Source organism: Lissotriton vulgaris, chromosome 4_1, assembly GCF_964263255.1.
Source record: "Lissotriton vulgaris chromosome 4_1, aLisVul1.2, whole genome shotgun sequence".
In the NCBI taxonomy this organism is placed as follows: domain Eukaryota; kingdom Metazoa; phylum Chordata; class Amphibia; order Caudata; family Salamandridae; genus Lissotriton; species Lissotriton vulgaris.
The window spans coordinates 2,070,225,701-2,070,238,174 of NC_141691.1; the positions used below are offsets into that span (position 1 = coordinate 2,070,225,701).

The 12,474-nt window shown below is 45.8% G+C and overlaps 1 protein-coding gene across 1 annotated transcript in view; it reads left to right on the plus strand.

Moving 5' to 3' along the window:
- LOC147725030 (uncharacterized) overlaps positions 1–11,641 on the plus strand; it is a 99,177-nt gene extending 87,536 nt beyond the window's left edge. The window contains exon 3 of the mRNA XM_086966493.1: positions 7,986–11,641. Coding sequence (XP_086822619.1) covers positions 9,251–10,669 — 1,419 coding nt within the window. The 5' untranslated portion in view covers positions 7,986–9,250 and the 3' untranslated portion in view covers positions 10,670–11,641. The remainder of the gene's footprint in view (positions 1–7,985) is intronic.
- Positions 11,642–12,474: the final 833 nt, after the last annotated feature.

Sequence of the window (12,474 nt, forward strand, 5' to 3'; positions counted from 1 at the left end):
CAGCTGCAGGGATTCCCTAAAAAAGTCGGGTCCTTGGCTATTCAGTGCCTTGTATATGATACACAAAGCCTTGAATTTTGTTCTCTTTTTTACTGGGAGCCAGTGCAGTTGGTAGATGACTGATGAGATCGGGGCGAACTTGGGAGTTTTGGTCAGAATTCGTGCCGCGGCGTTCTGCACCATTTGTAGCTTTTTAAAGACCTGCTCCTGGGCATTCAGCAGAAGCCCATTGCAGTAGTCCACCTTGGATAACACCAAGGAGGACATCAGGGTTTTCCCTGCCGATAGTGGAAGGTAGGGTAGTATCTTTTTCACCTTCCGCAGCGTAAAGAAGGCAGAGGAGACTACTGCATTTGCGTGGTTGGTGAAACTTAGTTTGCTGTCGAACAACACTCCTAGGTTTCTGACCTTTGGGACTGGGATGGGTGGGTTGCCCATTTCCGGTGGCCACCAGATCGGAGACCAAGATGGTTTTAGGTCTCCGAACACCATCACCTCGGTCTTATCCGTGTTCAGTTTTAGACAATTACTGTCCATCCAGCGACTAATGGCTCTCATCCCAGTCTGAAAATTGGCTGCCACTTCGATCCCGTTCTTATGTACTGCGAGCACCAACTGAGTATCGTCGGCGTACGAAGTCACTCCCATTCCATAGGTTTTAATGACCCTCGCCAAGTCCGACACATAGATGTTCATCCTAGCCCACAGCCCAGCCCGACCTCGTCCACCTCCGGGACGCTGACGGGCACAGACGGGCTTTACTTTGGCGCTCCTTAGGCGCGTCTGCTGCGCGGAGAAGAGGGCACCTAGTTATGAGGCGTCGCTAGCCGGTGAGAGGCAGCACCACTAGACTGCTGCCCGTGAGCCAGCCTACCCCCAAGATGGCCGCTGAGGAAGTGCGCGGCCCACAGGGCCCACAGTACCCTTCAGCACCTCATCGGCTGAAAGGGAGAGGACTCTGTGCAGGGCAGTGCGGTCCACAAAGAGTGAGGGAAAGCAAAGTCCGAAGAGCGGAGAAAGCCTGAGGTCACCCGGCTTTCCGCCTCAGGTGCCTCGAAGGAGCAAGTAAGTGTGATATGAAAATAAGAGGGGGACACAGAGTAAAATAGCTAGTAGTCCGTCAATAAAATAGAATAAAATACAAAGCTAGTAATCAGCCCACAAAGTGCAGCAATTGAATAACATAAGTTAAAATCAGTTTTAAAAATCGGCTCGTAATCAGCGCTGTAGCAGTCACTCGCCCACACCCTGCGTCCGCCTCAGGTGCAATGGGAGGAGTGAGGATCTCTGACCTCCCTGCAGCCTCAGTGCTCCTCTGAGCTCACTGCAGCCTCAGTGCTCCTCTGAGCTCCCTGCAGCCTCAGTGCTCTTCTGAGCTACCTGCAGCCTCAGTGCTCCTCTGAGCTCCCTAGCAGCATTTGTGCTCCTCTGAGCTCCCTGCAGCCTCAGTGCTTCTCTGAGCTCCCTGCAGCCTCAGTGCTCCTCTGAGTTCCCTGCAGCCTCAGTGCTCCTCTGAGCTCCCTGCAGCCTCAGTGATCCTTGCAGCCTCAGTGCTCCTCTGTGTTCCACACATCCTCAGTGCTCCTCTGACACCCCCTCCTGCACCCTCAATGCTTTTCTGACCTCTCTGCAGCCTCTGTGCTCCTCTGAGCCCCCTGCAGCCTCTGTTCTCCTCTGACCTCCTAGAGCCTCAGTGCTCCTCTGAGCCCCCTGCAGCCTCTGTGCTCCTCTGAGCCCCCTGCATCCCCTGTGCTCCTCTGAGCCCCCTGCAGCCTCTGTGCTCCTCTCAGCTCCCTGCAGCCCCAGTGCTCCTCTGAGCTCCCTTGCAGCCCTAGTGCTCATCTGAGCTCCCTGCAGCCTCAGTGCTCCTCTGAGCTCCCTACAGCCCCAGTGCTCCGCTAAGGCCACTACTGCCTCAGTGCTCTCCTGAGCTCCCTGCAGCCTTAGTGCACCCCTGAGCTTCCTTTAGCCTTAGAGCTCCCCTGAGCCCCCTGCAGCCTCATTGCTCCCCTGAGCCCCCTGTAGCCTCATTGCTCCACTGAGCCCCATGCTACTTCATTGCTCCCCTAAGCCCCCTGCAGCCTCATTGCTCCCCTGAGCCCCCTGCAGCCTCATTGCTCCCCTGAGCCCCCTGCAGCCTCATTGCTCCCCTGAGCCCCCTGCAGCCTCATTTCTCCCCTGAGCCCCCTGCAGCCTCATTACTCCCCTGAATCCCATGCAGCCTCATTGCTCCCTTGAGCCTCCTGCAGCCTCATTGCTCCCTTGAGCCCCCTGCAGCCTCAGTGCTCCTCTGCCCCTCCTGCAGCTTCAGTGCTCATCTGAGCTCCTGCAGCTTCAGTGCTCATCTGAGCTCCTGCAGCTTTAGGGCTCCTCTTAGAACTCCTGTAGCCTTAGTGTTCGTCTAAACTCTCCTGAAGCCTCAGTGTTCGTCCGAGCTCCTTGCGGCATCATTATCCCTCTGCTGTTTCCACAGACCCTGATGCTACTCCGAGCCCCTTGCAGCCCCAGTACTCCTCTGAGCCACTTGCAGCCTTGTTGGTGCTCTGAGTACTCTGCAGTCACAGCATGCCTCTAAGCTCCTTGCATCCTCAGTGCTCCTCCTAGATCCTTGCAGCCTCAGTCTTCCTCTAATCCCCCTGCAGTCTCACTGATCCTCTCACCCCACTGCACCATCTGTACGTCTTTGAACCTACTACAGCACAGTAGTCATCACAGCGCCTTGTAGCCTAAGTGCTTTCTGAGCTCCCTGCAGCCACGGTGCTCCCCTAAGCTCCCTGCAGCCAGGGTGCTCCCCTAAGCTCCCTGCAGCATGGGTGCTCCCCTAAGCTCCCTGCAACATGGGTGCTCCCCTAAGCTCCCTGCAGCCTGGGTGCTCCCCTAAGCTCCCTGCAGCCTGGGTGCTCCCCTAAGCTCCCTGCAGCCTCAGTGCTCCCCTGAGCTCCATGCAGCCTCATTTATAGTTGTATAAAGCATGAACAAGACCCATACGGGTATCAACGCACTGAACAGAATTTGCTAAAACAAGGGTAACCAACTCAATGAGTCAGTAAGTGAGGTTACAACAAAGGGGGAAACAGAACCAGTTAAGAGTTGGGCGTATCAGAACAATTTTACAAACCAGTCTACAATAAAGCGCACCCGAGTAGTACAATAAGAATCAGAATATTAACAAAATGAGCACGAGACCAGGTTGATGCTGTTAAAGTTCATTGAAGAGTAGCCGTTTGACAAGTTACTTGAAAGATGATGTAGAAGGATCGGATCTGAACTCGGAAGGCAGGGAGTTCCAGATTCTTGGAGCAAGACCGGTGAAAGTACGATTGTTAGATCTTTTCTTTTTGAACCTTGGTGGTTTCAAGAGTAGGGTGGATGTACTTCCAAGGTTCTGGCCAGAGCCGGAAAGTTCAATTGCTCATTGCTCCCCTGAGCACCCTGCAGCCTTGGGGATCATCTGAGCTCCTGCAGCTTCAGTGCTCCTCCGAGATCCCATGCAGCCTCAGTGCTCCTCTGAGCTCCATAAAGCCTCCGTGGTCCCCTGAACCCCTGTAACCTCATTGGTCCTGTGAGTCCCATGCAGCTCCCGACAGCCTCAGTGCTTCACGGAGCTCCATGCAGCCTCTGTGCTCTGCTGAGCCCCCTACAGCCTCTATGCTCCTCTGAGCCCCCTGCAGCCTCTGTGCTTCTCTGAGCTGCCCTCAGCTTCAATGCTCCTCTGAGCTCCCTCCAGCATCAGAGGAGCACTGACCACTGGAAACGCTAGGAGAGAAATTGGTCGATAGATTTCCGGTTGAGCTGCGTCAAGCGAGGGTAGTTTCAAAAGATGGATGATTTTGGCGTGTTTCCATGGGTCATGTGAGAGATGAGATATCACTGATAGATGAGGCACCAACCCCACATGAGATTGCGCTGTATATTACTTAGGAGGAAGATAAGGCATCACTGAGAATGGGCTGAGGACCCTGAGTGGAATGCGGTTAGTCATTTCTGAACCTCTCACTTATACAAACAATTAATTAATTGGTCACAGACAAGTGCGTACACTATACTGATCTTGTATTGTACCTTTGTAATCACTGTATGCATTCAATGTTCTTTCTCAAATCGTCTGACACTGAAACTTAGCCAAACCTCAAGAAAAGGCGAGTATAATGGTGAGAAACTGGAACCGTACTAACATAAAACATTTTGTAAACTGCTGGCAACTACAATGCCGACCGAGCAGTCCCTGGTCAACCAACAAGAAGAAAGTATTAAATCCTGGATAGCCCCTCTTAGCAATGTCATAATGGCTAGATGCCAAAACGCTCAGAGATGGTTCTCAGAAGAACTAAAACTTTAAAAATTAGCTCTACACAGACCGGAACATATGTGGAGACGGTACTACTCTCCAGATAAAAAATATATCTACCAAGCGCAACTTAGACAGTATAAAAACTATCTTACAAACCAAGGCCACCTATTTCTCCAATAAAAATGAGTTCAACAAATAAACCCAAAGACATATTTGCAATTATTACGGAGCTTTCCAATCCAGACAGTCATGGACAAATTAGCTCGTACCCAGATACTATGTAATTATCTGAACACGTTTTTTTTAATAAAATCATCACCGTAATAACCAGTATCCCTGTATCCCCCCCCCCTTGAAACTCAGCCAGCTGATCTCAGGAACACTTTCTCCCTGCACCAGTTCCCCCTATTAGCAGATTAGCAGAGAAGCCTTTCTGGACCTGTTGATGAAAGTTAAATCTGGTTCGCCAGCTGATAGTTGCCCCCGCACATTTCGAGGGAAGCTTTTCCCACTTGCCCTGACCCCTCATTATTGAACTACTTGCTTATCCGGGGTGTGGTTCCCAAAGCTTTTAAAGAGGCTAAAAAAGTTCCAATTGTTTAGAAAACAGGGGCAGACCCTCTGTCCTCACGAACTATCGCCCTGTCTCTCTGCTCCCCTTTTTAGCCAAGGTATTGAAATCATATTTTGGCAACTGTCTCTGCTCCTTTATTGAACAGTCTGAATTCCTTGACTCCCATTAAGCGGGCTTTCGGCCTTCTCATTCTAAGCAGGCACTTATTCTGACTGTACTAGATGAATTAGGGAAAGAAGCAGATGAGGGCACTAATCAGGCCCTGGTGCTTCTAGACCTCTCGGCGGCCTTCAACACGGTCGACCATGAACTCCTGGTGGACCGAGTCAGGGATCCAGGGCCTGACCCTTAAATGGCTCACACCATTTTTAGATTACCATTCTCAATCAGTCCGTCTCTCCCAATTCACTGCCTCTAAAGTCAAACTGACGTGGTGTGCCGCAGCGATCTTCCCTGTCTCCCTACCAATTCAATTTATACCTATTTCCATTAATTCAGTCCTTAGGTGAAAGAATGGTGTGTACTTTCAACTATGCAGACCATATTCAATTGATCTTTACCCTCGATAAGTCTGCCTCTTCCATCACTAACTTTCAGACAACCTTGCGACACATAAGTAATTGGATGAGCAGCAATCACCTAAATTTGAACTCAGATAAAACAGAACTGATCTTAGTCGGGGGCCATTCAAACCCCCTGAATCCAAATTTTGGTAACTTCCCACATTGACTACGCTAACTCACTTTACTTAGGCCTCCTGGCATATTTAACAAGAAGACTGCAATTGGTACAAAATCAGACTGCTAGATTAATCTATAGTCTGCCGAGATGGCACCATATTACCCCCTTAAATGAAGAAGCTCCACTTCCTCCCTTTAGCAGAACGCTGAGCATTCAAGATGGGATGTCTCCTCTTTAAATCTCTCCACGGCACATGCCCGAAATTTGTATCTACCTGGGTTCAAAGATATGTTCCTAGGCCGGGAGCTTAGGTTGTCCCATCTTAGCCTCTTGGCTACCACTTCTTTCAAAAGCTAGAGACTAGGTGGATCAAGATTCGCCGTCTTGGCCCCTCACTTTTGGAATTCTCTTCCGGCAAATATCAGATCCACTACAATTTACCCTCCATCCAGGAAACCTTTAAAAAAGTGGCTGTACCACCAGGCCTATAAATGAATTAGATTGCTGCATGTTTCCTTTGACCCCTACCGTGAAGAAACTGTTTGGTGTACCTGCGCTCTCTAAGCACTTTTAACAGAACAAGTTACCTCTGAAATCACTGGCACATCTAGTGTTCACTTTAAATTGTATTGAATCATAAAGCGCCTCAAGGTCAGAATAGGCCTGATGTGGGTTAAATAAATAAAACCTGGAAAAACATTTCTCCACCTTCGGGTTTGATACTGAGCAAGGATATGCGAGCACTCTTGATTTGCAGTTAAAGTGGCAGACGTCATTCTGGCGGCACGTTACACCTGTGCAAAGGCTGGTTACTGGGCACATTGTGTTGCTTGGTGTGCTGATGTAGGTGATGATTTCTACCCCACACCTCAGGGCACATGTCATGTCAGACCCTACGTGGTTTTAGATCTGAGCTCTCTCTGGAAAGTGCTTTATTCTGTGGACTATCCACTTTGGAATGTCCATGTTTCCCCCTTGCATGTGTGGAATGCATAGAGAGCTGGAAAATAATTTTTGGGGGAGTGTCTGTTCAAAGAGTGAGAGACTGACTTTGTGGCAAAATGCTTGTGTAGAAAATGTATGAATGAAAGGTTGTCTGGGTTAGTCTAGGGCCAGTTTTTGTGTGTTCAGGACCAGGTCTCTATTTTGGGTCTCAAATTCCTCGCACTACTAAGTTAACAACATTTAGACCATGCTGGAGGGAGGTGGTCAGACACTCCCCGTCATGCTCAGTCTTAGGGAGGTGACTCTTTGCACAGCAGCCAACTCTATGGTGAGCATGCTCAGTGGTTCCTGGCAGAGGTGGGTGTCACCCTCCAAGATCTCCCTGAACCTTTATCGTACCTCTTACCCCAACCCCTGTTCCCCTGGAACAGCATGGTGCTGTGGTGGGGGAACCTTCAGGAAAAGATTGCTGATGGGTGTGAGTGTGCTTCCTAAGTGGTATAACTGACTTGTCAAGGCTGGGGAGGCTCTCATGGTCCTAGGTTCTGTTCTGGGGAGAGAAGGATGTTGTCTACCGTTCCTCACAGTACCAGGCCTTACCTGTCTTAGATCCCACATGCGCTCTGTGAGGTAGGGCTGCCTGTGTTGGGATCATAAATCATTCTTGGCTTTATACTCCCATGTATGCTTGCGTGATTTATGATTCAAGGATGTGTCTTTTGTAGTGGATTAATAAATATAGAATATATTCCTCCAGAGATCAGTTGTCTGTGTCTGTTCTCTGTTGGTTGATTTATGCTTCCTTACCCAGTTAGTCAATGAGTACAAGAAGAGAAAGTTTCTCTGGATTTTTTAAATGGCATGGCATGTCATCACATCGCTGCTTTATGGACGATAACTAACTTGCCTTAGGACAATGTAGGTCTGCAATGTTATTAAACAAGTCCTTATATTTGAAATACTGCTAATTTACTCAGAGAAGGAATCTAATATTAGTTGCATTATGGAAGTTTACTTCACAAAGTCAGTAAAGATCCTGGAGGGGATCCAGTAGCGAATTCCAGGGATCGAGTCTGAGTCAGTGCAGGGACCATTCACACACTCCACTAGTCCTAGAAGTTACTGGCCAATCTTGGGAGTTGTGGTGTCGTAGCTGGGCTAGCAATCAGTTAAGTGTCATTTTTAGGGGCACACGTTTTTTCAAAACTTAACAGTCTGATCATTTCTGATCCGATTGGCAGGGGCACCAAATGGATCAAGTAGTTCACCAGTTCCAATCAGAAAACTGTTCTTTACATTTATGCTCTAACTGTACTATTAACCCTTAATATATTGAATGCAGACCCTGTTGCTTTTATCTTTCCTCCTTCTGTGTCTCTCCCCTTTAAAATCACACTATCTTCATCCAGTTTCTCTGTCTTTTATAGTCCCTTTGATGAAAGCAGATACCTGATTGAATTCCCACCCTCACAGAGAGTTGTTTCTCATTCACAGAATCAAAGAACCTGATGAAGAGACCTGCAGCACCCAGCACCAGAAAAATTCTTGGCAACATCACCAGATGAACAACTGTATCAGTGTTTAGAGTCTGAGAAAACGCTCAGCTAGAGGGTGGACCTGAATACACACCCTACGATTTACGTTCAGGGGAGAAACACAGGCCTCATGTGAGAAAAAGCTCATGCAGGGCTCATCTTTATGGACAGTTTAAAAGAGCCACACCAGAGATCATCTCTTTGAGTATACCAAGTGTGAATACCTTTGTTCTGAATTTATACGTCTCATAAGTACCTCAGATGTTCTGTTCTAGTGAGAAAAAAATTATTGCAAATTGGGAGAAAAGCTACGCTCAGCAATCCCACAATTGTAATACTAATGCGAAATTAGAGCAGTTAATCTGAATATCCTGAGTATAAGCCATACCAGTGCAAGGAGTGTGAGAAAAGCCTGACACCCAGAACATCTCTGTTGAAATGTCAGAGAATGCTTACCAGACCGAATATCTAGCTGTATATGGAATGTGGATAAACCTGAACTGAGGGTACTTCGCTGCACAGGCATTAAATAGTTTATTCTGAGGATAGGTCATACCACTGTGTGGAATGTAGGAAAAGCTCCACTGAACCAAAGAACCTGTTGAGAGACCAGAGAGTCCATACATGTGATGAGCGCTATAATTGTCAAGAATGTGGGATTAGCTTAACTGAGAATGGTGCACTGGTAAAGCAACAGTTAATCTGTGCTGGCGAGAATCTCTTTCAGTGTAATGCATGTGGGATAAACTTCCTTGACAAGAAATCACTGTTGTCATATAGTCCATACTGGTTAGAAACCATGTGACTGTACAGAAAAGGGAAACTAATTAACTGATAAGGGCATACTGGCGAAGCATAAGATAATGTGTGTGGAACCCTATCAGTGTACTGATGTAAGAAAATCTTCCCTTGGAATAGCATACAGTACATTCATCAGAGTATCCATACTGGTTAGAAGCTCTATCACTGTACAGAATGTAGGAAATGCTTCAGTAAGAACGGAACACCGATGATGCATCGGACAACCCATTCCGCTGATAATCCCTATCAGTGTATGGAATGTGAGAATCGCTTCGCTGCAAAGAGCAAACTGTTGGTGCATCAGACTTCATAATGGAAAGAAACCCTATCAGTGTACATAATGTGGGTAAAGCTTTACTGTGAAAAGCCCTTTGTTGAAACATAAATAATCTTCACTTGCGAGAAACCCTTTCAATTTACAGAATGCAGGAAAATCTTTACTTTGAAGGGCACACTGTTGAATCATCGAGAATCCACACTGGTGAGAAACCCTATCATTGCACAGAATGCGGGAAAAGCTTTACTATGAAAAGCACTTTGTTGACGCATCATCGAATCCACACTGGTGAGAAACCTTATCATTGCACAGAATGCCGGAAAAGCTTTAGTTTGAAAAGCCATTTGTTGAAGCATCAGAGAATCCACACTGGTGAGAAACCCTATCAGTGCACAGAATGCGGGAAAAGCTTTACAGTGAAGGGTGTGCTGCTTCAGCATCAGAGAATCCATACTGGTGAGACACCCTATCAGTGTACAGAATGCAGGAAAAGCTTTACTGTGAAGAGCACATTGTTGAAGCATCAGAGAATCCATACTGGTGAGAAACCCTATCAGTGCATAGAATGTGGAAAAAGGTTCAATCAGAAGATCCAACTGTTAAATCATCAGAGAATCCATACTGGTGAGGAACCCTATCAGTGTACAGAATGCGCGAAAAGCTTTACTGTGAAGGGTGTGCTGATTCAGCATCAGAGAATCCATACGGGTGAGAAACCCTATCAGTGTACAGAATGCTTGAAATGCTTTACTCAGAAAAGCAATTTGTTGAATCATCAGAGAATCCACACTGGTGAGAAACCCTATCAGTGTATAGAATGTGGTAAAAGCTTTACTGCGAAAAGCCATTTGTTGAATCATAAGAGAACCCACACTGGTGAGAAACCCTATCAGTGTATAGAATGTGGTAAAAGCTTTAGAGCAAAAAGCAATTTGTTGAATCATCAGAGATTTCACACTGGTGCAAAACCTTATCAGTGTACAGAATGCAGGAAAAGCTTTACTGAGAAGAGCAAATTGTTGAAGCATCAGATAATCCATAATGGTGAGAAACCCTATCAGTGCATAGAATGTGGAAAAAGGTTCACTCAGAAGATCAAACTGTTGAATCATCAGAGAATCCATACTGGTGAGAAACCCTATCATTGCACAGAATGCGGGAAAAGCTTTACTACGAAAATCAATTTGTTGGCGCATTGTCGAATCCACACTGGTGAGAAACCCTATCAGTGTACAGAATGTGGGAAACGCTTTACTGAAAAGAGCACACTGTTGAACCATCAGAGAATCCATACTGGCGAGAAACCCTATCAGTGTACAGAATGCAGGAAAAGCTTTACTGTGAAGAGCACATTGTTGAGGCATCAGAGAATCCATACTGGTGAGAAACCCTATCAGTGTACAGAATGTGGGAAAAGCTTTACTGAGAAGGGTGCACTGCTTCAGCATCAGAGAATCCATACTGGTGAGAAACCCTATTTGTGTACTGAATGTGGAAAAAGGTTCACTCGGAAGATCTCACTGATGAAGCATCAGAGAATCCATACAGTTGAGAAACTGCATTGATGCACTTAATGTGGGAGAGGCTTCACAAAGAAGAAAGCTTTCTTAAGACAACAAATAACTCACACTGGTGAGAAACTGTGTCCATGCAGAGAATGTGAGGAAAGCTTCACTGATAACAAATCCCTGCCAGAGAATCCATACTGATGAGAAATCTTTTCATTGTTCCGAATCTAGGAAAAACTTCACTCAGATTCCCTCATTAAAGGCAATTCTTTTTTGTGGCAAACAGGAGAAAAGCTTGACAAGAAAGCAGACATTGTAAAATAATGAGAGAATCTGTTCATTGTAGAATTGTCATAGTCTAGAGTGTTGAATACTAGTGAAGCAAAATATCAGTATTTGGGAAATAGAATGGATACAAAAGCGAATCCAGAAGTGAGATCCAAAATACAATAAGAGTCCCCTCTTTCAACTTATGTATTCTATTATTTGACAATTTCTTCATATTATAAACATTGCTGTCTTGCTCTGAACAGGGGTACGTGACGGGTAAATATAATTGTGTGCGTAATTGTTGAAAATATGAAGGTAAAGCTCATCATCGCCATGGTGTCAGACCAAGAGCTTTTTTAAAGTCCGTATTACCCCATACACTCACTTTCTAATATTCCCTCGCCACGACAACTGTTTTTAAAAAAAAACAAAATACTACTTGTATCATGAATTTAAATGCACACCTGTGAAAATAAATGTGCAATAACATGTTATTTGGAACAACAAAGCAAGATTCAAACATATCTAACTGTGACAAAATACCATGTTAAAGCTTCAATGCAATGCAATGTAACTGACTTGAGAAAATATTTACAACTAATTCTCATGAGAAAACATCATGGCATGTGAGGATCTGTAACATGTGATATGCTGTATCGTATTTTTTTTAAAGACTTCCTTTATTTCATGAGTTGGTAAAATGCTATAATGTTTGGTTGTATGTAGTAAAAAGCCAAAAGCAACGCTTAAATATTTAGATAAGTGCGAGAGACTCTTTTTTGCAGGCTTTCTCCATACACTTTTTGCCCTACTATTGCTGGATTTAGTGCTGTGTAATGACTGTGCAGTGCCTGTGGAACCTGCATTCCTGGCCTCTTTGCATCTACTCTGACCCTTAAAAGTATTTGTTTAATTGGCTTATCTCCAATTGACATACGTTTTCTAATACATTGGTCCCTAATGTATGACACCCGATGTACACAGGGCCTATATGTTAAGTGTTCCTCATGAACTGCAACACTTATTGTGCCACCACGAGTGTGACAAGGTGTAACATCTCTCCTGGCAGAGCAGCTTTAAAACGTCTGTGAGGGGAGAACAATCAGAATCACCAGGTACGCGTTCTTGAGATCTAAGTGGACCATCCAGTCTTGCGGACGGAGAATGTGTTGGAGGAGGTGTATCCCCTTCATCTTGGAATGGCGATAGACCAGCCATTCGTTGAACTCGCTTAAGTTGATAACCGGTCTGTGACCGCCATCGGTCTTGTCAACCAAAAAGATATTGCTTATGAACCCCCTGGGGAAGGGACGGTCAGGCAGTTTCCTTACTGGAACAGAATGTGACTCATCTGTTGGACATTCACTCATTTACAATTATATTAAAATCTACCATGCATGTAATACTTCGGCTTTAAATTTGGCCTGTTTATTTAAAAGGAATTTAGGTTCCCGCAATTTTCCCCCTTATTACGGTCCTTTCAAATGGGGGTTATTTAATGCTTAGCAATCAAGATTGCTGTGGATTGTGATCTGGAGTCCCATAGATTTTGTCTGTTTCCCAGCTTGTTACATATTGCAAAAACGTCTTGT